The sequence below is a fragment of the Lithobates pipiens genome, unplaced genomic scaffold (assembly GCF_037356315.1).
Source record: "Lithobates pipiens isolate NorthernLeopardFrog02 unplaced genomic scaffold, aLitPip1_a1.2 Scaffold_19, whole genome shotgun sequence".
NCBI classification, from domain to species: domain Eukaryota; kingdom Metazoa; phylum Chordata; class Amphibia; order Anura; family Ranidae; genus Lithobates; species Lithobates pipiens.
Genome location: NW_027507764.1, coordinates 8,938,069 through 8,965,754, shown reverse-complemented (window position 1 = coordinate 8,965,754; position 27,686 = coordinate 8,938,069). Strand labels below are relative to the sequence as shown.

The window sequence follows — 27,686 nt, the reverse complement described above, 5'->3', positions numbered from 1 at the left end:
GTTTAAAAATGATGATTTAAATCAAATCCCCCCCCCCCCTGATTGATTGGTTTGCGCAAAAGTTATAGCGTCTACAAACTATGGGATAGATTTATGGATTTTATAGTTTTTTACTGATGATGGCGGCGATCTGCGATTTTTAGCGGGACTGTGACATTGCGGCGGACAAATCTGACCCCAAGTGACAGTTTTTGGGGACCAGTGACACCAATACAGTGAGCAGTGCTATAAAAATTCACTGATAAATATAAAAATGACACTGGCAAGGAAGGGGGTTAACGCTAGGGGGCGATCAAGGGGTTAGCTGTGTTCTGTGGGTGTGTTCTAACTGTATGGGGGGGTGGGTTTACTGGGACACAGATCGATGTCCCCGATTACTAGGAACAGCAGATCTCCGTGTTTTTTCCCTTGTCAGAACGGGGATCCGCCTTGTTTACATAGGCACATCCCCATTCTGCCTCTCAGTACTGTGATTGCAGTGGCTGGCAGACATCGAGCGGCCACTATATCTCATGCACGGACCAATGTACAGGTACGTTGGTTCGTGCAGCAGGACACCCTGCATGTGCGGCGGGCAGTCCGGAAGTGGTTAACTGGGCGCTAAGCTTCTCTCTAGGTCAGTGATGGCGAACCTCGGCACCCCAGATGTTTTGGAACTACATTTCCCATGATGCTCATGCACTCTGCAGTGTACTGAAGCATCATGGGAAATGTAGTTCCACAACATCTGGGGTGTCGAGGTTCTCCATCACTGCTCTAGGTTACCTTGTAGATAATGCAGCTCTGCTTGTGTATTACTGGCTCTCCCTCCATCACATTCCTGGATCTTCCTCACAGATATTGATCAGGAATTGTTAGGAAATCTCATTATAGATGAGAACTCACCATACTTCGCTCTCCTCTCCCGGAGATCATTTGCGGGATCCATCAGATCGATCAGTGTAAAGACCTGAATGGTGACATCCAGAGCCCCTTCTTCTCCATATGCTTCTATCAGGAAGTCCTTGGTGGTGATCCAGTCAGCATGTTCCAGTCTTCCTCGGGGGATGGGACGTTTATCTCCATAGGAGAAATCGGACAATTTGTTCCTAAATGTCTTGAAGTCACTTCCTTTCAGATCCTCCAGAGAATCTACGATAAGATCCCCGGGGGTTTGTGGAACCTTTCCCGGAATATCAGGAGACCACCCTGCAAAGAGTACAACAGGAAACCACAAACATTAATCCTGATTGGACAGATTGTGACAGGTGACAGCAGACAAGTCTGTATTGGCAGCCGGTGGTCTTATAATGAGCCTACTGTATATATATATATATATATATATATATAAAGGAAAGGAACTATCCTATATTGGCCTATGGAGAGATTGGCTTCCCTGTGATAATCTACAGGACTGTCTTCCTGACAACCATCTTCTTATGCCCCTGTACACACGGTCGGAGATTTTGCCCGTCGGATTTTGTCCGTCGGATCTTGTCCGAAACTGTTGCATACACACGGTCGGGCCAAGATGGCGAAAAATCCGATCATGCAGAACGTGATGACGTCATGTCGTTACGACGGGACTACATTCATGCTAGTAGCCAATGGCTTTGATGTAGGAATTTGATCTGAGCATGCGTGGCACTTGGTCCGATGAAAATACTCTACACATGATCGGATTAGGTCCGTCCGGCCCAGTTGGTCGGGAAATCTTTCCAACATGTTGGAGATTCGGACGGAATCAGTCCGATGCATACCACACACAGTCGGATTATCTGACGACGCGGTCCGATAGGACGCATTCCGACGGATTCTCCGACCGTGTGTACAAGGACTTAGAAGGACTTGTCAGATGTATTGTGTGAAAACACCTAGAAAGTCTATTTATAAAACATTATTTGAATGAAAGGCACAAGTATTTACCAAGCTGTATGAATCCATCCCCATATTTTCTGCACTACCCTGTTTCCCCTAAAATAAGACCTAGCGTGATTGTCGGTGTTGGCTGCAATATAAGCCCTACCACCCAAATAAGCCCTACTCTGTTTCCTCAAAAATAAGCCCTGAAAAGAAGACCTACAAGGACTTTAACTAGGGCTTATTTGGAGGGGTAGGGCTTTTATTGCAGCCATCACCGACAATCACACTAGGTCTTATTTTAGGGGAAACAGGGTATGACTTCCTATGATCGTTCGCTCCATCTGTAGGTCAAAATGTGCTAAATAATATTTCAGAAATAACTCTGTCAGAAAACAAAACTGCATTTTGGCAATTAGAATGAGCTGATGATCACATGAACTCCTAATATTAGAGAAACTATGGGGGGAAATTTGTGAAGATTATATGAATTCTTGTAACATTTGTGAAAGGAAGGTTACTCCCTGGGGCTGATTTACTAAAGGCAAATAGATTATGCATTTTGTAGGTGCACATGCACTCAATGTGTCCAGAGCTTAGAATGTGGTGAAGATTCACTTTGTACAGAAAACCAAATCTGATGCAAGGAAAAAAAAAAAAAAAAATTTTTTTCACAAATAATAAAAAAAAAAAAAAAAAAACTCACCACAATCAAACACATAACAGCATATTTGATTGCACATGATTGAACGACGGAAGTCAGCAAAGCTTCACCACACTAAAACAAGCCCTGTGGAAAAGGAGTGCAATTGCACTTGCAAAGAGCACAGACTATTTGGATTTAGGCTTCATGTACACGGGACAGCGTTCAACCTCTCCTGAACGATTTAACTTGACAGCTAGAAGCCGGCGTCTAAAAAAATCCGTTTAGTCGCGTTTAAATGCCGCGTTTAGTCACTATAGCCAAAAATGAAAAACGTCTGTAACCACTTAACCACTTACAGACCGGACCATTTTGCTGGTCAAAGACCAGACCACTTTTTGCGATTCGGCACTGTGTCGCTTTAACTGACAATTGGCGCGGTCGTGCGACGTGGCACCCAAACAAAATTGACGTCCTTTTTTTTCCCCACAAATAGAGCTTTCTTTTGGTGGTATTTGATCACCCCTGCGGTTTTTATTTTTTGCGCTATAAACAAAAATAGGAGCGACAATTTTGAAAAAAAAACGCATTACTTTTTACTTTTTGTTATAATAAATATCCCCCAAAAATATATATAAAAAAAAATGTTTTCCCTCAGTTTAGGCCGATACGTATTCTTCTACATATTTTTGGTAAAAAAAAAAATCGCAATAAGCGATTATTGATTGGTTTGCGCAAAAGTTATAGCGTTTACAAAATAGGGATAGTTTTATAGCATTTTTATTAATAATTTTTTATTATTTTTTTTTTCACTAGTAATGGCGGCGATCAGCAATTTTTATTGTGACTGCGACATTATGGCGGACACATCGGACATTTTTGACACATTTTTGGGACCATTGTCATTTATACAGCAATCAGTGCTATTTAAATGCAGTGATTCCTGTGTAAATGACACTGGCAGTGAAGGGGTTAACCAGTGGGTGGCAGTGTAGGGGTTAAGTGTTCCTAGGGGTGTGTTACTAACTGTGGGGGGGTTGGGCTTTCATTTAGTGAACACTGATCTCTGCTCCAATCACATGGAGCAGAGATCAGCGTCGCTAGTTGCTAGGCAGAATGGAGAAATGCTGTTTACACGGCATTTCCTCCATTCAGCCGTCCCGTGAGACGATCGCGGGTATGCCCGCGGCGATCGAGTCTGCGGGTCCCGCGACCGGACTCACGGGGGTCCCGACCAGCGCGGGAGCTCCCGATGGCAGGGCGGCATTGAATATTGGACGTACCTGTACGCCAATATGCCTGCCCGTGCCATTCTGTCGGCGTACATCATCATGCGCTGGTCGGGAAGTGGTTAAATGCCGCGTTTAGTCACTATAGCCAAAAATGAAAAACGTCTGTAACTGCTTAAGGACCGCCTCCTGCACATTTATGTTGGCGGAATGGCACAAGCACGTACCTATACGTTGCTCTTTAAGTGCCCAGCCGTGGGTCGGGAGCGCGCCGCCGGTGGCGCGCTCATGACCCGGCTCCTGAGCTCCGTGACCGTGCCCGCGGGACCTGATCGCCACTGGTGTCCCACGATCGGGTCACAGAGCTGAAGAACGAAGAGAGGTCTGTGTAAACAAACCTCCCCCTGTGCTTCCTACTGTGGCTGTCACCGATCGTCTGTTCCCAGTTATAGGGAAAACCGATCAGTGACGTCATGTGCCAAGCCACGCCCCCTACAGTAAAAAAATAAATAAACACACACACACACACACACTTAACCCCTCCCCGTCCCTAGTGGTTAACTCCTTCACTGCCTGTCATTTACACAGGAATCAGTGCATTTAAATAGCACTGATTGCTGTATAAATGACATTGGTCCCAAATATGTGTCAAAAATGATGTGTCCGCCATAATGTCGCAGTCCCAAAAAAATAAAAATCGCTGATCGCTGCCATTACTAGTAAAAAAAAAAAAAAAATGATATAAAACTATCCCCTATTTTGTAAACACTATAACTTTTGCGCAAACCAATCAATCGCTAATTGCGATTTTTTTTTGCCAAAAATATGTAGAAGAATACGTATTGGCCTAAACTGAGGAAAAAAATTTTTTTTTATATATATATATATATTTTGAGGGATATTTATTATAGCAAAAAGTAAAAATTGCATTTTTTTTTTCAAAATTGTCGCTCTATTTTTATTTATAGCGCAAAAAATAAAAACCGCAGAGGTGATCAAATACCACCAAAAGAAATCTCTATTTGTGGGGAAAAAAAAAAAGGACGCCAATTTTGTTTGGGAGTCACGTTGCACGACCGCACAATTGTCAGTTAAATTGACGCAGTGCCGAATCGCAAAAAAAGGGGCCTGGTCCTTTTGGTTGCAAATTGGTTTGGGGCTTAAGTGGGTAACTAAACTCGGCTAAATGCCAGCACACGTTTGAAATGATATTGGGCATCCTGTGTACATGTACTGCTAAGATAACAGAGGAGAGATCGGGGATCCTGTGTAGAGGTTGACCGATATGGGTTTTTCTCTGGCCGATGCAGATATTTAGAAATCATGGCGGCCGATGGCCGATATATGATGCCGATTTTTTTTTTTTTTTTTTTCCTTTTTTTTTTCCCTCATCCCCCTTCATCTCATAAAATCTAACAGACACCTTTCCCACTGGGGCGTTTTTTCAGGCGCTTTTGGGCTAAAAATAGCGCCTGTAAAGTGCCTGCAAAACGGCTCCCCTGCAGTCTGTGTGAAAGACCGAGTGCTTTCACACGGAGGCGACGCGCTGGCAGGATGTTAAAAAAAAAAAGTCAGGCAAGCAGCACGCTTGGAGTGGTGTATACCGCTCCTCCACCACTCCTGTCCATTGATATTAATGGGCACCACTGATGAAGCGCATGCAATGCGATTTGGCAGCGGTGCTTCACGAGGCGCATTTAACCTCTTCCTTGGCCGCTAGCAGCAGAATAGCACCGCTAAAATGATGGTAAAGCGCCGCTAAAACTAGCAGCGTTTTACCATCAACGCCTGCCCGCTCCAGTGTGAAAGCGGCCTTCATAAGTGATGCAGAAAATTTCTTACATTTAAACATTTATTAAACAAAACAAACCTCCAATCAGTTTATTTGTATGTATGATTTAGATGAAAAAAGAAAAATAATATATAATAAAAACAGGTAGTCAAAATTTTTGGACAAAAAAAAAAAAAAAATGGGCGAACTTTACGGTTTTAATTTTTTTTTTTTTTTTTTAATCATTAGTGTATTTTTTTTCCCCCAAAAAATGCATTTGAAAGGCCTCTGCAAATGCCGTGTGACATAAAACATTGCAACAACCGCTATTTTATTCCCTAGGATTTCTGCTAAAAATATATATATAATTTTTGGGGGTCTAAGTGATTTTCTGGCAGAAAATACAGGATTTTTACTTGTAAGCAACAAGTGTCAGAAAAGATTTAGTCTTTAAATGGTTAAACTGAGAACTTCTACACACAGAGATCAGTCCATTCATTCAGAAGTGTAAACATTTCATCTCTTTACTCTTTTCTTGTCTGCCCAGAGAGGAGGAAAGTCTATGAAGACTCAGGCAACTTGCTTGGACTTCTATTACAGAAGTCATTTCCAAGTTGCGCTGTAGTTCTAAATTGGCCTTTTTTATCAGCACATCTGGCCCCAAGTGACAGTTTTTGGGGACCAGTGACACTAATACAGTGAGCAGTGCTATAAAAATTCACTGATCAATATAAAAATGACACTGGCAAGGAAGGGGTTAACACTAGGGGGCGATCAAGGGATCGGGGATCCTGTGTACATGTACTGATAAGATAACAGAGAAGAGATCAGGGATCCTGTGTACATGTACTGATAAGATAACAGAGGAGATGGGGGATCCTGTGTACATGTACTGATAAGATAACAGAAGAGATCGGGGATCCTGTGTACATGTACTGATAAGATAACAGAAGAGATCGGGGATCCTGTGTACATGTACTGATAAGATAACAGAGGAGAGATCGGGGATCCTGTGTACATGTACTGATAAGATAACAGAAGAGATGGGGGATCCCGTGTACATGTACTGATAAGATAACAGAGGAGAGATCGGGGATCCTGTGTACATGTACTGATAAGATAACAGAGGAGAGATGGGGGATCCTGTGTACATGTACTGATAAGATAACAGAGGAGAGATGGGGGATCCCGTGTACATGTACTGATAAGATAACAGAGGAGAGATGGGGGATCCCATGTACATGTACTGATAAGATAACAGAAGAGATGGGGGATCCTGTGTACATGTACTGATAAAATAACAGAAGAGATGGGGGATCCTGTGTACATGTACTGATAAAATAACAGAAGAGATGGGGGATCCTGTGTACATGTACTGATAAGATAACAGAGGAGAGATCGGGGATCCTGTGTACATGTACTGATAAGATAACAGAGGAGAGATGGGGGATCCTGTGTACATGTACTGATAAGATAACAGAGGAGAGATGGGGGATCCCGTGTACATGTACTGATAAGATAACAGAGGAGAGATCGGGGACCCTGTGTACATGTACTGATAAGATAACAGAAGAGATGGGGGATCCCGTGTACATGTACTGATAAGATAACAGAAGAGATGGGGGATCCTGTGTACATGTACTGATAAGATAACAGAGGAGAGATGGGGGATCCCGTGTACATGTACTGATAAGATAACAGAAGAGACAGGGATCCTGTGTACATGTACTGATAAGATAACAGAGGAGAGATGGGGGATCCCGTGTACATGTACTGATAAGATAACAGAAGAGATGGGGGATCCTGTGTACATGTACTGATAAGATAACAGAGGAGAGATCGGGGATCCTGTGTACATGTACTGATAAGATAACAGAGGAGAGATCGGGGATCCTGTGTACATGTACTGATAAGATAACAGAGGAGAGATCGGGGATCCTGTGTACATGTACTGATAAGATAACAGAGGAGAGATCGGGGATCCTGTGTACATGAGCGATTTATAATGGGACTACGATAGTGCGGCGGCCGCGGTGGGATTGGGCGGGCATGCAGAGTGGCCACCCTGTAGCAGTAAAGCTATATGGGCCGGTCGGGAAATGGATATGCGAGTCATCTTATAATCTAATTGCAATCTGCAGTGATGTGAGATGGAGGAAAACATTGTCAGTATAAAACAACATACCTTGTGAAGAGGAGGAAGAGGTCGCCATGGCGTCAGCAGATAATGTAAAATGACTTGATCTAGAAGAAGCACAAATAATAATAAACTGTAGTTAATGATTGGCTGCCCAATTGTGTAATCAGATGAGATCAGAATTGGATGGATGCCCCATGACGGAGGGTAAACCAGAACCTTCATCAGGGCATTAATCCAATTGGAATATCAAGGTCTGAAAGAAAATGTATACATTTATACAGACTCGTACTTCTTTATACCACCCCTACAAGTTTGTGGCATTCAAACCCAAAACTGGTATTAATCAGCACCAAAATATTATTGAAGTACGATATTCACCAAGATAGGGCAGATACCTCAAGTTTGGAGGTCACTGAGGGGGAAGTGTGGTTATGGTTTAAAGTCATTGTAAAGTCTTGTTTAAAAAAAAAAACATTCCAGATATCCTTGCTGAACCGACAGGGTTTGAGGAACTGATCTTGCAGGCAGAACCTCCAACGCATGTGGTGTCTCAACTTTACTCCCTCTTGCTCAATATCTCCTCCCCTGACCTCCCTCCGTTTACGGCGGCCTGGGAGACAGAACTACTATCTCTCTCCTATTGACTGGCAGAAATGCTTTATCCTGACGCACAAAATATCCCTCGCCACTAAGACCCAGGAAAAGGGATTTAAACTGGTAACGAGATGGTACAGATGCCCATCGACTGTAAACCATTTCAACCCGGGAGTACCAGATACCTGCTGGCGGTGTCTTAGTTCCCGGGGAACAATGCTCCACATATGGTGGAAATGCCCTCCGGTACAAAAGTATTGGCAACAGATATTCAAACTTTACTGTAAGCTGATGGCGACCTCTCTACACCCCTCACCTGAGGTGGCTCTCTTATCTATACTCCCTGGTACATTCAAATCCATCAAAAAAGATATGTTACGACACTTCCTGGCGGCGGCCAGGGTAGTGATCCCTCGTCACTGGAGATCGACGATCATGCCTTCCCTTGGGGACTGGGCTACGGAGGTGGACCGCATAAGGGACCTGGAACGTCTGTAGGGGTACATTGTACCCCATACTCATTCACATAGGGTGGGGGGCCGGTATCCGGGGCCCCCTTATTAAAGGGGGCTCCCGGATTCCGATAAGCCCCCCGCCCGCAGACCCCGACAACCAACGGCCAGGGTTGTCGGGAAGAGGCCCTTGTCCTCATCAACATGGGGACAAGGTGCTTTGGGGTGGGGGGGCCCGCGCGGCCCCCCCTTCCCCAAGGCACCCCCCATGTTGAGGGCACGCGGCCTGGTACGGCTCAGGAGGGGGGCGCTCGCTCGCCCCCCTTTCCTGGCCGACCGGGTAGCGTGCTCGGACGTCTCCGTCGCGTGCCCCGCCTACCTTGATACCCGCTCGAAATGAGCAGACTTTTCTCCGGGCGGGAAAAGTCCGCTCATTTCGAAAGTACAGCGGACTGGCACACACACGGGCGGACTGCCCGCTCAAACCAAATTTGGACGGACAATCTTACGGAAATTCCGTAAGACTTTGTTCGCCAGACTGTACGTTGAAAAAGTCCGCTGAAGCCCACACACGAGCGGATTGTCCTCTGAAATGTGTTTCGGCGGACTAAGTTGGGCAGACAGTCCGCTCGTGTGTACGCGGCCTATCTGGTTATTGTTTGTGTTGTTTACCTTCTCTTTCTCAACCTTTTTTCTGAATAAAATAAAAATGAATAAAAAAAAAAAGAGAAAGAAAGAAGAAAAATAACAAACATGTTATACTTACCTCCTATGTTGCAGTTGGATTTGCAGTGTGTCTCAGATCCTCCTCTTCTGTGCTCCTGGCCCCTCCCTTCAGCCAAGTGCCCCCCACAGCAAGCAGCTTGCTATGAGGGGCACCCAAGCAGAGTCACAGCTCCGTGAGTCCGAAACAGGTACCCCCCCCCCCCACAAAAAAAGGTGCCCAAATGTGACACCGGAAAGGGGAGAGGGGGGGGGAGGTGTCATACCTAAATTCCAGCTCCCCTATTTACCAATATAGCATTCCTGTACTTTTGTTGCAAAAATATCAATGCTTTCTATTAATTCTACAGACACTTACTATACTTGTCCTCATCCATATTTTCAGACGTATCCATTTGTAATGTCTTACTTCCTGATCAGACTAGAGATTATGACATAGGAAGGAGTTGGCCAGCTGACCTCATTTGCACACACCCTGCATCATCCAGCCTCCCATTGCCAGCTGCACTTTTTTTAAATGAAATGCAATCAGTGATAAGATAACAGAAAACACACAATATACAGATTGCATAGTTGTCAGGGAAATGGCTGTAGGAGAACTGGCAATAGTGCCAGCACTGGTAATGGCAGCCTCCGGCACACTGCTGTGTGCACTAATGCAAGAAGTGCGAACGGGCACCCTCAGATTCACAAGGGCGCCAACAGGCAAACAAGCATGCGCAGAAGCGCTAATTGGCAAATGTGCCTACACACGGCGTGACAGATGTGGCCACTTGCTGGCTTATAGAAAAGACTGCTGCTAAAACCATCTGATTGCTGGATTGTCGTCAGCTTTCCTGTGTTCCTGAGCCTCTGTGCAATTATTGTCTGGATTTTCCGTTGTGACCCAGCTTGTTCCTAACCTGTCTGATCTGCTCTCCTGGTTTGACCCCCTGGCTAGCTTTACCGACTTTTTGCCTTCTCCAGTACCTGATCCCGGCTTGTATCACTGACTTTGCTACAGTTACCTGTTCCTGCCTGCATTCCGGTACCAAAACTTTGGCTTGTCTCCGTTCCTGCAACCTGCCTCTCCCTCTTGCCGGATCTACTGTGTTTGACCCCTGGCCTGACGTCCACTACTGTCCCTTGTGCACAACTTGCCAAGTACTACTGAGGATTCCTAGAGACTATGGCCTATCTATGTTACCCAGTATTCTTCAGGTGACCACCATCTCTTCTCTCCTGAATCCATTTGGCAACCTGTGCTTCTCTAGGCACCACAACTTCTGAACCCAACTTCATGGGTGTACTGCAGTCAGCCACAAGAGGAGCCCTCTAGGCAATTCCGCCTCCAACCAGGTATGTGATAATAGTGCAAGGCCAACTTTATACAAGTACATAGAAGGGAGTGGACATAAACACTCAGCTGTCAAGCCCCATTCACAGGAACTTTCATTCTCACGTGCTTTTTTTGGTGTGAGGTTGGGGGGGGGGTGTTTTGGGGTATTTTCACTCATCACACATAGGGAAGTCCATTCAACTATCCACCACCACATATAGCAATGATCATCAACCCACTAACAGGCCAGGTTTTATGTATTACCTTGGAGGAGATGCAGACTAGAATACGGCAATCACTGAGCAGCAAATGATATCACCTGTCATGTATTTCAGTTATCTTGCAAACCTGGCCTGTTAGTGGGCCCTGAGGACAGGGTTGATGACCACTGACATATAGCACATGAATGCTATATTGGAACATAGGTGAGCTGGAATTCTAGAATAAAAAAAAAAAAAAAAAAAAGAAGGAGAAAGTGAACTTAGCCTTTAACCACTTGCCGCCCGCGCTATAGCCGAATGGCGGCCACAGTGCAGACATGAATTTCGGGGAGGCCACGCTCCCTGCGTGCGCCCTGCATGGTGTGCGCGGCACGCGCTGTGATCTCCGAGTCACTGAGACTTAGGTAATCACAGATCTGAGTAAGGGGCCGGTCCCGGCCACCTAACCACGTGATCAGCTGTCAGTCAATGACAGCTGATCACATGATGTAAACAAACAAAAATAAATAAATAAAAATCGGTAATCTTCTTTTTATTTTTTTTTTATTTATTTTTTTTTTTAGGAGAAAAAAAAAGCCGATCACCGGCTTATCTGCAAGGGACATCTGTTTCCCGAAGAAGAAGAAGAGGCAATTACGCCTCATCTGTGCCCACAAGTACCCCCTGCCGCTGCCCACCAGTGCCACCTATCAATGCCCACTAGTGGTGACAATCAGTGCCACCTAGCAGTCCTGCCCATCACTGCCACCTCATCAGCGTACATCAATGAAGGAGACATTTTTTTATAACAAAATCTAATAAAAAAAAAATATATATATATATATATATATATATAATTTTTTGTTTTTTTTTAAATGTGGTCTTTTTAATTTTTTTTAACAAAAGATAAAAATCACAGAGGTGATCAAATACCACCAAAAGAAAGCTATTTTGGGGAAAAATAGGATTTGTGTACTCACCGTAAAATCCTTTTCTCTGTAATTCACCGACCGACACAGCTCCTCTCTGTAACTTAATGGGTTTGTTAGCCTGCAATTAGGAAAACTAGGCACAAAAATTGTAACACAATTCACAGAACTTTAGTCCTGCCCCAGGGGGGCAGACCCTGTGCTAACAACCCTCCCTGCTCCCAGGCAGAACTCAGTACGTCAACAAGCAGTATAATGTAGAGAAAAGGAGGGGCGGGTGCTGTGTCGGTCAGTGAATTACAGAGAAAAGGATTTTACGGTGAGTACAAAATTCCTATTTTCTCTTATATTCACCGACCGACACAGAACCTCTCTGTAACTAAATGGGAAGTCGCCAAGCAGTGCCAAATGAGGGGTGGGAAAAACAGCATAAAACTTCATCCACCATGTCAAGTGGGAACTAGTGAAACTAAACCCACAAAAAAACAGCAGTGTATGGAAAAACACACCGCCATAACCGGGCATTCTCAACAGGAGAGATCCAACACCGCAACCTTTTTGCGGAAGTAATGCAACAGTGCATTGGCAAACAGTACTGTGTTTTTATCGAAAAACCAGGAAAAAAATCTCAATTGCAACTACACGGCCGCCTGCAAAACTTTGCGGCCAAAACAGGCATCAGCTGATGCACCGACGTCTACCTTGTAGAACTTAGTAAACGTATGGACAGATGACCAGGTCGCCACTTTACACACGCCTGAGCGACAGACGCTTGGTGTCGGAAGGCCCAAGACATTCCGATAGCTCTTGTAGAGTGGGCCTTGACTGGAAAGGGGGGCACCTGCCCCTTCAAGGCGTAGGCTTGGACTACAATCTGTCTGATCCACCTGGAAATGGTGGCCGACGAGACCGCCATACACTTCTTTGGACCAGCCACAGAAACAGTGAGTGACTTCTGACAGGGAGTCGTGGCAGACAAGTATACCTTCAGAGCCCTAACCATGTCCAAAGCGTGAAGAGCCACCTCCTTGGGGTGCTTCGGCTTAGGACACAACAATGGTAATACAATTTCCTCATTGACATGAAAAGCCGAAACATCCTTTGGTAGAAAGGACGGTTGCGGACTCACTACCACCTTATCCCTGTGGATGACCAGATAAGGAGACTTGCATGACAAGGCCGACAATTCCGAAACCCTCCTGGCCGATGTGATGGCCACTAGAAAGACCACCTTCTGTGAAAGGGTCAACAGGGGAATCTCCCTGATATTCTCAAATGGTGGCTTCTGAAGGGCCGACAACACCAGGTTCAAATCCCATAGGGGTAACGGGGGACGCACCAGAGGGACTGCATGTCGAACTCCCTGGAGCCGCTGAAAAAAAAGACAGCCAGGGCTGAAATTTGCCCATTAATGGTGCTAAATGCCAATTTCTGGTCTACTCCTTGCTGAAGAAACAGCAGGATCCTGGATATAGAAAATGAGCGCGGATGCCACCCTTTCTCCTCACACATGGAGATGTAGGCCTTCCAGGTACGATGGTATATCTTCCGTGAAGAAGATTTCAGTGTCCTCAGCATAGTTGGAATCACTGAGTCCGACAGACCCTGGTTCCTCAGTACCGGGCTCTCAATAGCCAGGCCGTTAAAGCCAGCGATGGTAAAGCAGGGTGAAGGATTGGAACTTGAGATAGGAGGTCCTCTCACAACGGCAGTCGCCAAGGAGCGTCTGCCACCAGACGCACCAGATCTACGCACCAAGGACGCTGAGACCAATCCGGGGCAACCAGTATCACTGGGATCCCCTCAGCTTCCACTCTGCAAAGCAGACATGGCAACAGTTTCAGTGGAGGAAAGGTATAGATCAGTTGGTACTGATCCCACAGGGCCACCAGCGCGTCTGACGCATCTGCCCATGGATCTCTTGTCCTGGACACGAATCTTGGCACCTTCCGATTGAGACGGGAGGCCAGTAGATCCACATCTGGTGTACCCCACTTCAGGCACAGCAGCCTGAATGTCTCCGGATGCAATGCCCAGTCTCCTGGGTCCAGCATCTGGCGGCTTAGATAGTCCGCCTGCCAGTTCTCCACTCCCGGGATGTAAATGGCCGACAGGGCCGGTACGTGTCGCTCTGCCCACCGAAGTATGTGAGTGACCTCCCGTGCAGCGGCTGAGTTTCTTGTTCCCCCTTGGTGATTTACATACTCCACAGCCGTGGCATTGTCCAACTGTATCCTGACTGGACACCCTTGAAGACTCATTGACCATGTGTGGAGACACAGCCTGATCGCTTTCAATTTGAGCAGAATGATCGGCAGCTCGCATTCTTCCGTCGACTAGAGGCCCTGAGCCGACTGAACCTCCATCACTCCACCCCAGCTGGATAGACTGGCGTCCATAGTGATCACCATCCATTTCAGAGGAAGGAACGATTTTCCGGACTGAATCACCGGGGACCTCAACCACCAGATCAGTGAGTCCCTGACTGGCCGGCTCACCTGGATCTGTCGATCTAGGGACAACTGAGATTTGTCCCATTTTGACAAGATCTCCTTCTGCAGAACTCCGGCGTGGAACTGGGCGTAAGGCACCGCCTCGATGAAGGCTACCATAAGTGCCAGTACTCACATGCGAAACCGGAGCGACGACCACTTGCGGTTCATCAGCAGTTTGACCGTAGATCCGAGAATCTGCAATTTGTCTGAAGGGAGAAAAACTCTCGCTTCCCTGGAGTCCAACGGCAAACCTAGGTACTCCAGACGCTGGGTCGGCACAATCACCGACTTCTTTAAGTTCAACAGCCACCCAAATTCCTGCAGGGTCTGCATGGTGATCGCCACATCCTCCAATTCTGAGGCGGAAGATGCTCTCAGCAGGAGATAGTCTAGGTAGCCCACGATCGCGATCCCACATTGTCGCAGCAACGCCAATACTGGAGCCAGTACCTTAGTAAAAAAGAACTCTGGGGACTGATGCCAGACCAAAGGGAAGAGCCACAAATTGGTAATGGGCTTCCCCGACAGCAAAGCGCAGAAACTTTTGATCCCAAAGGCATATGGCTATGTGCAGGTACGCATTCTGGATGTCTAAGGACGCCAGGAAGTCCCCTTGAGGGAGCGTAGCGACTACTGAGCGAACTGATTCCATTCTGAACCTCTGCACTTTCACAAAGTGATTGAGGGATTTTAGGTCCAAGATTGGACGTACCCCTTCCTTCTTGGGAACCACAAACAGATTTGAGTAGAATCCTTGGAAGTATTCCGATTCCAGAACAGGTAAAATCACCCCGCGATTCAGCAGATCCCTTACCGCCCCCAACAGGGCCTCCCGGCGAACCGGGGATACGGGTATGCTGGAGGGGAAGAATCTGTAAGAGAAACTCTATCTTGTAGCCTGGTGGGGGCAAACCTTCATGCGGTAGCACTTTTATTCGTAGGCTTGTTAGGCTTGCGATTCCAGGGATGTTTTTGACTGTCCGTGGGCGTCCTGTCGGGATGGGGACATTTTGTCAAAGCTCCGGGCGGACGAAAAAGCCGTTTGTGTGTGGAAAAAGAGGGCCCTTGCCTACGGCGTGGCTCCTTAGCTTTCCTGGCCTGTGGGAGTAGTGTACTCTTACCACCAGTGGCATTTTTAATAATGTCATCTAGCGAGGCTCCAAAGAGCCGGTCGCCAAGTAAGATCAGGGCTTTTTTGGATGCTTGGTCAGCAGACCAGCATTTTAGCCAAATTAGACGCCTCAGCACCACAGCTGATACTGAAGCCCTGGATCATAGAGGGAGAGTATCCAGGGCCCGCGTCACAGACATACTCAAGGCCTTGCACTAGTTGGTCTGCTGTTCCACGCAGACAGGGGAGGCCTGCTGCTCTGCCAATTCGCAGTGCAAACATTTTGCCCACTCAGTCAGTGTCTGCGACACAAGTGCGGATGCCAGTACAGGTCGCACGGCTGACCCCACAACCATAAACAAGGAACGAGCCACTGCCTCGGCCTTCCTGTCCATGGGATCCTTGAATGCAGGAGTCCCCTCAACAGGGATCGTGGTTACTTTATTTAACCTGGATACTGGGGGGTCCACGACTCAAAAGGGTAACGCACCACCATGTATTTGGGGACCGAAAAAGTCTGTTGCGGGCGACCCCATTCCTTGTAAATGAACTTGTCAAAATAAGTCAGATACGGGAACACCTTAGGTGAACGTGCTGGCTTACGGGACCCAAAAGGGACCGGTACATCAGCAGATGGATCCGCTGGCTCCTGAATCTTCAGGGTAGCACGCACAGCTGTGATAAGTGCTCCAACAAGCGCTTTGTCGTGCACGGACCCAGGCGGGGACTCATCCTCACTGTCCTGGTCAGCGTCATCTGACAAGACAGAGCAGGGGTCACTGGCCTCAGGAGGACCCGAGTCTGCGTCAGAGCTCTCCCCAGAGGAGGGGGGGGGCAGGGGCCACTTTTTAGCACCTTTCTTCCCACGCACCACCTCCATCTTGGCAACAAACGAATTGAAGACCGCTGTCAGGGTGTCCATGGGATCCGCGCAGTCCGCAGGCGACCCGGTTGCAATTGCATGGATTTCGGGGGAAGAAACACCAGCTTCTAAAGCCATGCTGACCCTACCCCGTCTGCCATCCGAAGGGGACTTAGGACAGTGACAGTCCCACCCTCTTTGTTGCCGCTGACTGAGGGGTTCTAACCCACCGGACTCACCGCCCTGAGGAGTTCCGCGCTGTATACAGCAGTGCCTGTAGCCCCATAGAGCTCCCAGATGCAGAGGGACCAGAGCTGTATCGGTGGCAGTCCGTCAGAGTGATCGGTGAATGATCGCTGAGCAATCTGAAAAACGTGTCTAGATTACATAGAAGGCCTGCCAGAGCTCTGTGGTGACAAAACAGGAAGCTGAGGGCACAGAAAGCTGCTGCTAGAGCACAAAAAACGTGGTCCGGCTTCAAGAAAATGGCTGCCAATGTTCTGAATAGGGAATCACCGTGAAAATGGCCGCCTGAAGCATGGTGTCCCTTGCCCACACTGAAAATGGCCGCCAGCCAGTACCATGAGAGGCAGAAGAAAAATTTTGGCAGACACAGCGCTGCACCGACACAGGGGCAACCCTCACAGACACCTCCTGTTGATTAAGCCCTCAGGGCCCAGGCACCCCAGCACAGCCAGAACCCAGGTGAGGGCCCAAAAGGTACACACACACTGCTCAGCATCCATGCACAGCCCCCCCCCATGAGGGGAGAAAGGAGGGGAGTTAGGGACAGGGGAGAGAAGAGAAGGGGGTGAGGGGGCCCCCGAATCAACCTTCCAGGGAATGCCCAGCTGCTCAGCCTTGCCGAGACAGGGAGAGCTGTACTTACCAGTCCTCAAGAGCTGGGAGACATTCCATTGTAGCCAACTCCTGATCAGTACAGGGAAGTCTACTGGCCCGGCATACTGTGAGCCAGACATCAGTAGCCCGGTCATATGTACGCCCCGGAACATAAAAGCTCACCGACCACCTCTGGAGCTGAGGTATGTCGTGGCCTGCCGAGCTGTAGCTGCGACCTGCACACGCACAATGGCTGGACTGGGGAGACTACCAGGATAAGTGAACCAGCCTGTCACCCAGCCGGCTGTTGATAGAAGATCACATGATCACTCATCTTGCGCAAAAAGCCAAGCTTCTGCATCAAAAAAACGGACCTACTAGGCAAAATAAAACAGAAGGCTGCTAGGGCAGAGTGTGGGGATTGTAGCCTGAGGGAGCGCCCCCCTTGGCGGAACTAAAGTTCTGAAGTGTTGTGTTACAACTTTGCCTAGTATTCTCCTAGTGATAGGGCTGACAACCCATTTTGTTACAGAGAGGAGCTGTGTCGGTCGGTGAATATAAGAGAAATGTCTCTTCGTCCTCAGAGAACCGTAAACTGTGTTTACACACACAGATCCTGCTTCTCAGTGTGCCACGAGTGACCGTGGGAGCCTGGCGGTGATCGCGACCGCCAGGCAATTGCATCGGCTTTGTGGGCGCGCACCTCTGGTGGCCACAGGGAGAAGCGATGTTACATAATGTCGTTTTGCCCATCTGTGCCATTCTGCTACAGTGAAACTGAGGCAGCTGTTCAGCAAGTGGTTAACCAACAAGCCGACTGGATGATGTTAACCCTTCCCTACCTGGATGTTATTGTGCTACGTTTATGTAACATTTTATACTAGTATCTATATTGGCTATATGCTCCTATGACTGTTTTTTTGCAACCTCTGCAAGTTTTTTTATGACAGTTGTTCACCTTTCTCAACTTTTTACATAGCCAATGGTTTATAAATATCTATGACTTTTACCCATAGATCACTGCTCTGTGTTTTTTGTCCCTATATCAGGGATATGTATTTAACGGACCTCAAGCTGTTGCAAAACTACAAGTCCCATCATGCCTCTGCCTCTGGGTGTCACGCTGGTGGCTGTCAAGAGTCTTGCTATGCCTCATGGGACTTGTAGTTCTGCAACAGCTGGAGGTCCGCTGATTGCATATCCCTGTCCTATATAGTAGGATGCCCAATGAGTGTATAAGAAATGGAATTTGGGGCGAATCAAGCTGGTTTTCATATAGGAATAGCTTGGCTTCTAAGGTAACCTCTCCTGAATGATTTAATGTGGCAGATATTAACCCAACCCGTTTAAAACGTCCGTTTACCAGCAATGTACATGCGGCATTATTCAAAATTTCCCATTGAAATGCATGGCTGTCAGGGTGACAAGTTTGGCGTCATATTTTATGATTTATATGACTTGGCTTGGGCCAAATTGAACTTTATCTAATAGAAGGACACCCAAATTATATGAAAACAAGTCACATCTGGGTGGGCCAAGATGGTTTTCAAATAGAAAAAGTTATTTATTCAGAATTACCTCTATAAATACAAGGTGGAGGGAGACAGAATTGTTGTAAAGGCACTTTAACCACTTGAGACCCGCGCTATAGCCGAATGACGGCTACAGCGCGGACCTCCTTTGCCGGGACTACGTCTATTGACGTTGTCCCGTGCACGAGCGGCCTGCGCGGCGCGCTCTGTGATCGGCGAGTCTATGAGACTCGCCTGATCACTGATCCGAGCAAGGGGTCGATCTCGACCCCTTATCACGTGATCAGCTGTCAGCCAATGACAGCTGATCATGTGATACAACGGAGCCGGTAATCGGCTATTATTCCTCCTCGCGCTCACAGCGCGAGGAGAAAAAAAAAAAGAGCCGATCACCGGCGGCCGTAATCGGGACATCAGTCCCGATCATGGCCAGCCCTGCCAGTGCCCACCTGCCCCCTGCCAGTGCCACCTCATTAAAACATAAGTGCCCCCCAGCAGTGCCCACAGTGCCACCCAGCAGTGCCCACAGTGCCACCCAGCAGTGTCCACAATCTGCCTCAACAAAGGTGCTGCACCCCAGTGCCACATATCCGTGCCCATCAGTGTCATCTACCAGTGCCCATCAGTGCCCAGCAGTGCCGCCCATCAGTGCCCAGCAGTCCCACCTATCAGTGCCCAGCAGTCCCATCAGTGGTACCTATCAGTGCCCCTTAGTGCCGCCCATCCGTGCCACCCATCTGTGCCACCTTATCTGTGCCCATCGGTGCCTCCTTATCTGTGCCCATCCGTGCCGCCTTAACTATGCCTATCAGTGCCCACCAGTGCAGTCTATCAGTGCCTCCTCATCAGCGCATTTCAATGAAGGAGAAAAATGACCTGTTTGCAAAATTTTATAACAAACTATTAAACATGATTTTTATTTTATTTTTTTTGCATCTTTTTTTGTTTGTTTTGCAAAAAATAAAACTCCGAGCTGTAATTAAATACCACCAAAAGAAAGTGCTATTTGTGGGAAAAAAATGATAAAAATTTCATTTGGGTACAGTGTCGTATGCCCGCGCAATTCGTTCATTCAAAGTGCATCAGCGCTGAAAGCTGAAAATTGGTCTGGGCAGGAGGGGGGTTTAAGTGCCCAGTAAGCAAGTGGTTAAAAAATAAAAAAATATAAAGCAACCTGCAATGCAAAGGCATAATGAGCTAGAATGCATAGCATACTAGCTCATTATGAATAACTTACCTGAGAACGAAGCCCCCGAAGCGGTCCTCCTCCTTTACCTTCACCGCTGCCATGTATCCCGGAGTGACTTCTGGGTCTCGCTGCGATTCGCCGGAGCCGCGATGATGTCACTCCCGCACATGGGCACGGAAGCCGACACGAGCGGCATATCGCCGTGATCTGCAGCCTGCTCAGTGCACTGCTGTCTACGGCGCTTGCGAGATCTTCCGTGAAATACAGAGAATAAAAATCAAGTGGCGTAAAATCATCTGTATCCACCTGAATACCGGGTTGGGCAGTGAATGGGGGAAGTACTGGTGCTGCAGAAGTGGTGGGCACCCAATCAGGATTGGCAAATTCTGCAGGAAGGGCATTATGGGAACGACGGGCCTGTCTTCGTCTTCTTCTTGGTGGCAGCGGACACTACTTGTGCTTGCCACCTCACCAGCTTGAACTGCACTTATGGGACTCGCCACGTCACCACGTGATACTGCAGTGCTGGATGTACGCCCAGGGTGTACTAGGCCGCTGGTGCTTGCCAGTTCACCAAAAGGATGAGCGGCGCTAGTACTGGCTCTATACTCCATACGAGGGACTTGCGGTTCCTGCACCTCAACAACATCAGAAGATCGGGGTCGGGTACGCCTGACAATAGCAGGGACCTCTTCTTCGTCGTCAGAGCTATCTGACATGGAGGCGCTGTCCTCTACAGGTTCGTATTCTAAGCCTGAATCTGACAGATCAGTGTCTTCCTCTTCACTATCTGTCATGCTCAGAAACGTGTAGGCCTCTTCACTAGTGTACCTTCGCTTTGCCATTTTGGGCTCTAAATTTAGGGGTACACTAGTGAGACTCACAGGTAAAAAAGCACCTAGCCTGTCAGCGACTGTATAAACGCTACAAAAAAACCTGTTAGCGATCGCAGGGATCAGGCCTGACTCTGCGATCGCTGCAGTTATGTGTGTTGTGTTTTGTAAGTGACAGTGATAGATCGATACTGCACTTGGCTGGGCTGGGCAGAGGGGCAAAACCCAGGTGCTAGCAGGTATCTGGATTGATCCCGCTAACAATGCGTTTTTTAGAACCCTAAACTGCTGGGGACGCTAGTATAGATCTGATCAGATCAGATATTGATCTGTTCGGATACTATACCACTAAGGGAGGTTTATGCTTTGCGCGTGGGTGTTAGCGGTACTGGCACTAACCTAGCGCAGCCTGGGGCGATGCAGACCCTGACCCTAAAACCTAATTGATATCACCCGCCGGGTGATCAGGAGGTTAAACCTTTATTAGGCAATAAATGGCGGGTGCCCTGATGCTATAAAAAGCGAACTACCTAACCAGCGTCACCCGTAACACTTATACGGTGATCACTGGTGAAAGGGTTAACTAAGGGCAATCAGGGGGTTAAAACCTTTATTGGGTATTTATATGGGGGTACCTGACGCTATATAAAAACCTGACGGGGAACCTAAATAACTAAATAACTAACTGGCTAACCAGCGTCACCAGTGACACTTATACGGTGATCGCTGGTGAAAGGGTTAACTCTAGGGGCAATCAAGGGGTTAAAACCTTTATTAGGTTATATATCGGGGTACCTAACGCTATAAAAACCTGGCGTTGAACCTAAAAAAAAAAACTAGCTTCCTAGCGGGACCAGTGACACTAATGCAGCGATCAGAAAAACGATCGCTTAGTGACACTGGCAAAAGGGGGTGAAAGGGTTAACTGGGAGGGCAATCAAGGGGTTAAACCTTTATTAGGGGGGGTAGGGGGCTACCCTGGACCTAAAGGGGCCTAACACTAGCTGCCCTGACACTTTTTACAGTCACAACTGACACTAAATGCAGTGATCAGTAAATAAATGACCACTGCAATTAGTGACACTGTGACTGGGGGGGGCGGGGGCCGATCGGGGGGTGACTGGGGTGAAATGTGTGCCTATGTGTCAGTGGACTGTTGGTGCACTTACTTGGATGTCTTCACTCCGCGCTGTCCGGTCAAAAAGACCGCCACGAGGAGTGTGACATCACTTCCTCCGTAATGTGTTTACATTTACACAGGGGAGGAAGCTTCTCATTCGCCAGGAGTGATCGAGGGGGGATGGCCAGAAACCAACGGCCATTCCCTCATCACGGATCGCTCCTGAAGCGAACCGGACCGCCGTATCCAGCGGGAGGGGGTCCGATTGGACCCCCCACCCGCTGGAAGCCAAGCACGTACATGTACGTGCTTGTGCCTGCCGGTGCCATTGCGGTGACGTACAATGGCAATACGGTGGTCCTTAAGTGGTTAAAAAGGTTTATTTTTCAGTAGAACTTTCAAATAACACAGTCTCTCATGTGAACAGAGGGCACGGGGTGAAGAACTCAGGCACCTTGAACTGCAGGTCTAGCAAAGTCTCTATTTCCACCCAGAGAGTAGCCACTCGCAGCTGGGTACTTCAAGGCTGAACAGATCTCTAGCCAGAGATCATGGCAGTCAGCACGTTGACTCAAACTTGATCAATCAACTAAGGGTGAACAGGAACCTTTTTCCGCCGTACCTGGAACGTTTCCCGTCTCCTCAATGGTACTGGAAAAGTGTGAATTCACCAATGTCCTTCCCAACTCAGTAACCAGGCACTTCTCAGGATGCCACTTGCCGAGCTGCGGTGCCCCTCCAAGCCGAGAGCACACCCGGACACTGTGAATCCTCCCTCAGTTGCTGCGCCTCGGACCAGCCAGTTCCGAGACTCGGGAACAGTCGGATCCCTACCCCAGACCAGGCAGGTCTATCAGGGGCCACCAATAGGAACATGTTGCGGGATGTCGAACACCCCGTGACCGGGACCCCTCACGGGGCTACCCCGGTCCTGGAACCAGAACAGACCACACGGGTCTCACGAACAACTCAGACCCCTTAACACGTGACCCACACCCCCTTAAAGCGGGGCTCCACCCTAAAGTGGAACTTCCGCTCATCGGAACCCCCCCACAATTGGCACCTTTCAGGGGGGAGGGGGTGCAGATACCTGTACAGTACAGGTATTTGCACCCACTTCCGGCATAAATATCCACAGAATCTGTGGATATTTACGCCACTTGATGCGGGTCCCCCGCTGTCCGCTGGGAAACACACGGATCCCAGGGACAGCGGGGACCATCCTTATTGTGCAGCGTGATTCGCGCATGCGCAGTAGGGAACCCGGGAAGTGAAGCCGCAAGGCTCCACTTCCTGATTCCCATACCCAAGATGGCGGCGGCAGCACCCGAGAGACGATCGAGAGATCGGCTTCGGGTGGCGACATCGCGGGCGCACTGGGTGGGTAAGTGTCCTTATTTTAAAAGTCCGCAGCTGCAGTATTTGTAGCCGCTGAGTTTAAAAAAAAAAAAAAAAAACGGCCGAACTCCAGCTTTAAGTATCCCCTCTCAGACTCCTCAGCGGGCCCCGGCTAGGGTGACCACATTTCCAAACTGCCATTCAGGGACAGCCCACCCGTACCCACGCTTGCCCAAAAAAAGATTTTTTTTTATACTGTTTGCCAATTTTTGGAGAAAAAAAAATGCAAACAGTGGTAACCACTCCTGTAAGCCGCATCTTTGGAGCAGTGAAGGAGCGGGTGTATACACCGCTCCTAAACCGCTCCTGCCCATTGATCTGAATGAGAACCACCAGCAAAGCGCCACTGCGGCGGCGCTTTGCAGGTCATTTTAAGTCTTTTTCGGCCGCTAGCGGGGGTTAAAACCACCCCACTAGCGGCCAAGTAGCGCCACAATGGCCACAACGGTAAAGCAACGCTAAAAATAGTGCCGCTTTACCGCCGACGCCCAGGGCGGCACAGTGTGAAAGGGGTCTGATACCAAGCTGGTCACACTATTTGAAATAGATAGCCAGACTTTCTGCCACACAGAAATACATGTGTAAAAAAAAAAAAAAAAGAAAAAAAGGAAATAAAATAAATAGAAAAAAAACAGGAAATGTTATTGTTACGAACATACAGTATCAGATTCTAAAAGGAACACTTCCCGACCAGCGCACGACGATGTACGTCGACAGAATGGCACCGGCAGGCATATTGGCGTACAGGTACGTCCAATATTCAATGCCGCCCTGCCATTGGGAGCGCGCCGCCGGTGGCGCACTCCCGCGCTGGTCCGATGTCCGATGGGTCCCCCACAATGTCGCAGTCACAATAAAAATCGCTGATCACCGCCATTACTAGTAAAAAAAAAAAATAATAAAAAATTATTAATAAAAATGCTATAAAACTATCCCTATTTTGTAAACGCTATAACTTTTGCGCAAACCAATCAATAATCGCTTATTGCGATTTTTTTTTTTACCAAAAATATGTAGAAGAATATGTATCGGCCTAAACTGAGGGATATTTATTATTTTTGGGGGATATTTATTATAACAAAAAGTAAAAAATAATGCGTTTTTTTTTCAAAATTGTCGCTCTATTTTTGTTTATAGCGCAAAAAATAAAAACCGCAGAGGTGATCAAATACCACCAAAATAAAGCTCTATTTGTGGGGAAAAAAAGGCCGTCAATTTTGTTTGGGAGCCACGTCGCCACGACCGCGCAATTGTCAGTTAAAGCGACGCAGTGCCAAATCGCAAAAAGTGGTCTGGTCTTTGACCAGCAAAATGGTCCAGGGCTGAAAGTGGTTAAAATCAGTGCTCCCGCCAAAACGGCCGTTTTTAAAAAAAAAATTTTGCATTGACCCATGTCCCATGGAGCCAGGTCCCCAAACCCTTTTTAGGACAGTATCTTGCATATTAGCCATTAAAATTAACACTTTTAATTTCGAACGTTCGAGTCCCATAGACTTCAATGGGGTTCTAACATTCGTACGAATTTGGGGTCCGTTTGAAAGTTCTGGTGGGAACCGAACCGGGGGGTGTTCGGCTCATCCCTAGACTTGAACAAAAAGGTGGCAACCCTACATGTAAAGTATGTTGGGACATCATTAATAATAATGATCTCGGCTCCAAAAATGAAGGAAATTCCACGTTATGAGACAGAAGATCGCACCGAGATTTGTATTTCCTTACACTGCAGGCCCAGCCCTGCAAATCCCCATAAACATCCTATATAGAGAACAATCCTTTACTTTCTACACAACTGTCACTTCTTATACAATCTCCGGGTCTTCTGAGGAGCACTATTAATACCATTTATATTTAAATAACCATTAGAAAGTTATTACCTTCTCCCTGGCTTATGTCTTCCAAAGTGAAAGTGAAGATAAGGAACGTCAGACCACGCCCAGCGCAGATCCAGGAAGTGACAGTTTAGAGTTTCTAGTTAACTCATCACAGTGCAGAAAAAAACCACGGCAGCAATCCTCCCTACACACCACTATTATTATATTATTATTATTATTATACAGGATTTATATAGCACCAACAGTTTGTGCAGCACTTTACAATCTAACGAGAGACAGTACAGTTACAATACAATAAAATACAAGGTTAGGAGGGCCCTGCTCGGAAGAGCTTACAATCTATTGCCAGTGTAGTGTCATATTTTGCTCCCCATTATAGAATGCTCCGGAAGTGACGTTGCGGCCAGAAATTTTGCACTGCGCATGCGCGATGCGTTTCAAATGCTTGCACCATGCGTTCCAGAGGATTTCCGACAATGTAGTTCAGTGAAACCGTCAGATAATGTCACGGGAGTGAGGGGAGGTAATCGTGACATTAAAGCGGAGCTCCACCCTAAAGTGGACCTTCCGCTCATTGGAATCCTCTCCCCCTCCGGCGCCACAAGTGGCACCTTTCAGGGGGGAGGGGGGTGCAGGTACCTGTACAGTACAGGTATCTGCACCCACTTCCGGGATAGCTCTGCGGAAAGGGGCGTAGATTACGTCCCTTTTTCCGAAAGTCCCCCGCTGCCTGCTGGGAAACACACGGATCCCAGAGACAGCGGGGACCGTCCTTATTGCGCAGCACGACTCGCGCATGCACAGTAGGGAACCGGGAAATGAAGCCGAAAGGCTCCACTTCCTGATTCCCATACCCAAGATGGCGACGGCAGCACCCGAGAGACGATCGAGAGATCGGCTTCGGGTGCCGACATCGCGGGCGCGCTGGGCGGGTAAGTGTCACTATTTTAAAAGTCAGCAGCTGCAGTATTTGTAGCTGCTGGCTTTTAAAAAAAAAAAAAAAAAACGCGGAGCCCCGGCAGACTCCCGCTTTAACTTTAGACAGAGCAGAGAGCGGGGGAGGGAGAGCGGGTAACTGAGGCTCAGGGAGGGCATTACCTCCCCTCACTTCTCTGACATTATCTGACGGTTTCACTGGTCTGCATTGTCGCAAATTATTTGGAACGCATGGCGCAAGTGTTTGGAACGCATCGCGCATGCGCAGTGCTAAATTTCTGGCCGAAAACGTCACTTCCGGAGCATTCTATGATGGGGAGCAAAATATGACACCACACCCCGTACACACCGTCGGAAATTCAGACGGAAAAAAAGTGCGATCGGATTATGTTGGGAATTTTTCAGACGGAAAAAGTTTGAGAGCCGGATCTAAAATTTTTCTGACAACAAAATCCGATCTGACTTTTTGTCCGATCGTGTTTCGAGAATTTCCGACGCACAAAGTGGCACGCGCGCTCAGAAAAAATTTGGAGACGAAAAGCTATTGGCTACTGGCCTCTACGTATTCCCGTCGTACGTTTTTGTACGTCACCTCGTTCCGAACGATCGGATTTTCCGACTACTTTGTGCGACCGTGTGTGTGCAAGACAAGTTTCAGTCAAAATCCGACAGATTTTGTGGCCGGAATGTCCGACCGTGTGTATGGCGCATAAAAAGGAACATCTTGGTACAGACACATACAATGCTCAGCTATAACATTGACCACTGACAGGTAAAGTGAATCACATTGACATTGGCATCTGAATGTCAGTGGTGTTTATTAGACAGCAAGTGAACATGTTGTCCCTGAAGTTGTTGTTATGAAAGCAGAAAAAATTGTAAGGGCTCGGGGGACCCTGGCAAGGGCCAAATTGTAATGTCTACACCAGTGGTTCGCAACCCTGTCCTCAAGTACCCCCAACAGGCCATGTTTTGGGAATTTATCTTAGATAAAATAGTGGTCCAAAATACCAAGCCATTGACTCTGATTTAAAGCGCCTGTGCAAGATAAAGGAAAACCTGCAAACATGGCCTGTTGGGGGTACTTGAGGACAGGGTTGAGAACCACGGGTCTAGATGACTGGATCAGAGCAACTCCAAAACTACAACTCCTGTGGGATGTTCCTGGTCTGCAGTGGTCAGAACCAAGCAAAAGGGGTCCAAGGAAGGAAAAGCAGTGAAAGTGTTATGGGCAGTCAAGGCTCATTGATAGAGGTGAGGAGGGAAGGCTCATTGATGGAGGTGAGGAGGGAAGGCTCATTGATGGGGAGGGAAGGCTCATTGATGGAGATGGGGAGGGAAGGCTCATTGATGGAGATGGGGAGGGAAGGCTCATTGATGGAGGTGAGGAGGGAGGGCTCATTGCTGGAGATGGGGAGGGAAGGCTCATTGGTGGAGGTGAGGAGGGAAGGCTCATTGGTGGAGGTGAGGAGGGAAGGCTTATTGATAGAGATGAGGAGGGGAGGCTCATTGATGGAGATGAGGAGGGGAGGCTCATTGATGGAGATGAGGAGGGAAGGCTTATTGATGGAGATGAGGAGGGAAGGCTCATTGATGGAGATGAGGAGGGAAGGCTCATTGATGGAGGTGAGGAGGGAAGGCTCATTGATGGAGGTGAGGAGGGAAGGCTCATTGATGGAGGTGGGGAGGGAAGGCTCATT

General features: G+C 47.8%; 1 protein-coding gene across 1 annotated transcript in view; it reads right to left on the bottom strand.

Moving 5' to 3' along the window:
* The window catches only part of LOC143997901 (NACHT, LRR and PYD domains-containing protein 6-like), a 207,014-nt gene extending 181,862 nt beyond the window's left edge, over positions 1-25,152 (bottom strand). Inside the window, exons 1-3 of the mRNA XM_077493723.1 lie at positions 25,093-25,152; positions 7,668-7,726; positions 886-1,188 (exon numbers count right to left, since the gene is read on the bottom strand). Of these exons, the coding sequence (XP_077349849.1) occupies positions 886-1,188; positions 7,668-7,695 (331 nt within the window). The 5' untranslated portion in view covers positions 7,696-7,726; positions 25,093-25,152. The remainder of the gene's footprint in view (positions 1-885; positions 1,189-7,667; positions 7,727-25,092) is intronic.
* Positions 25,153-27,686: the final 2,534 nt, after the last annotated feature.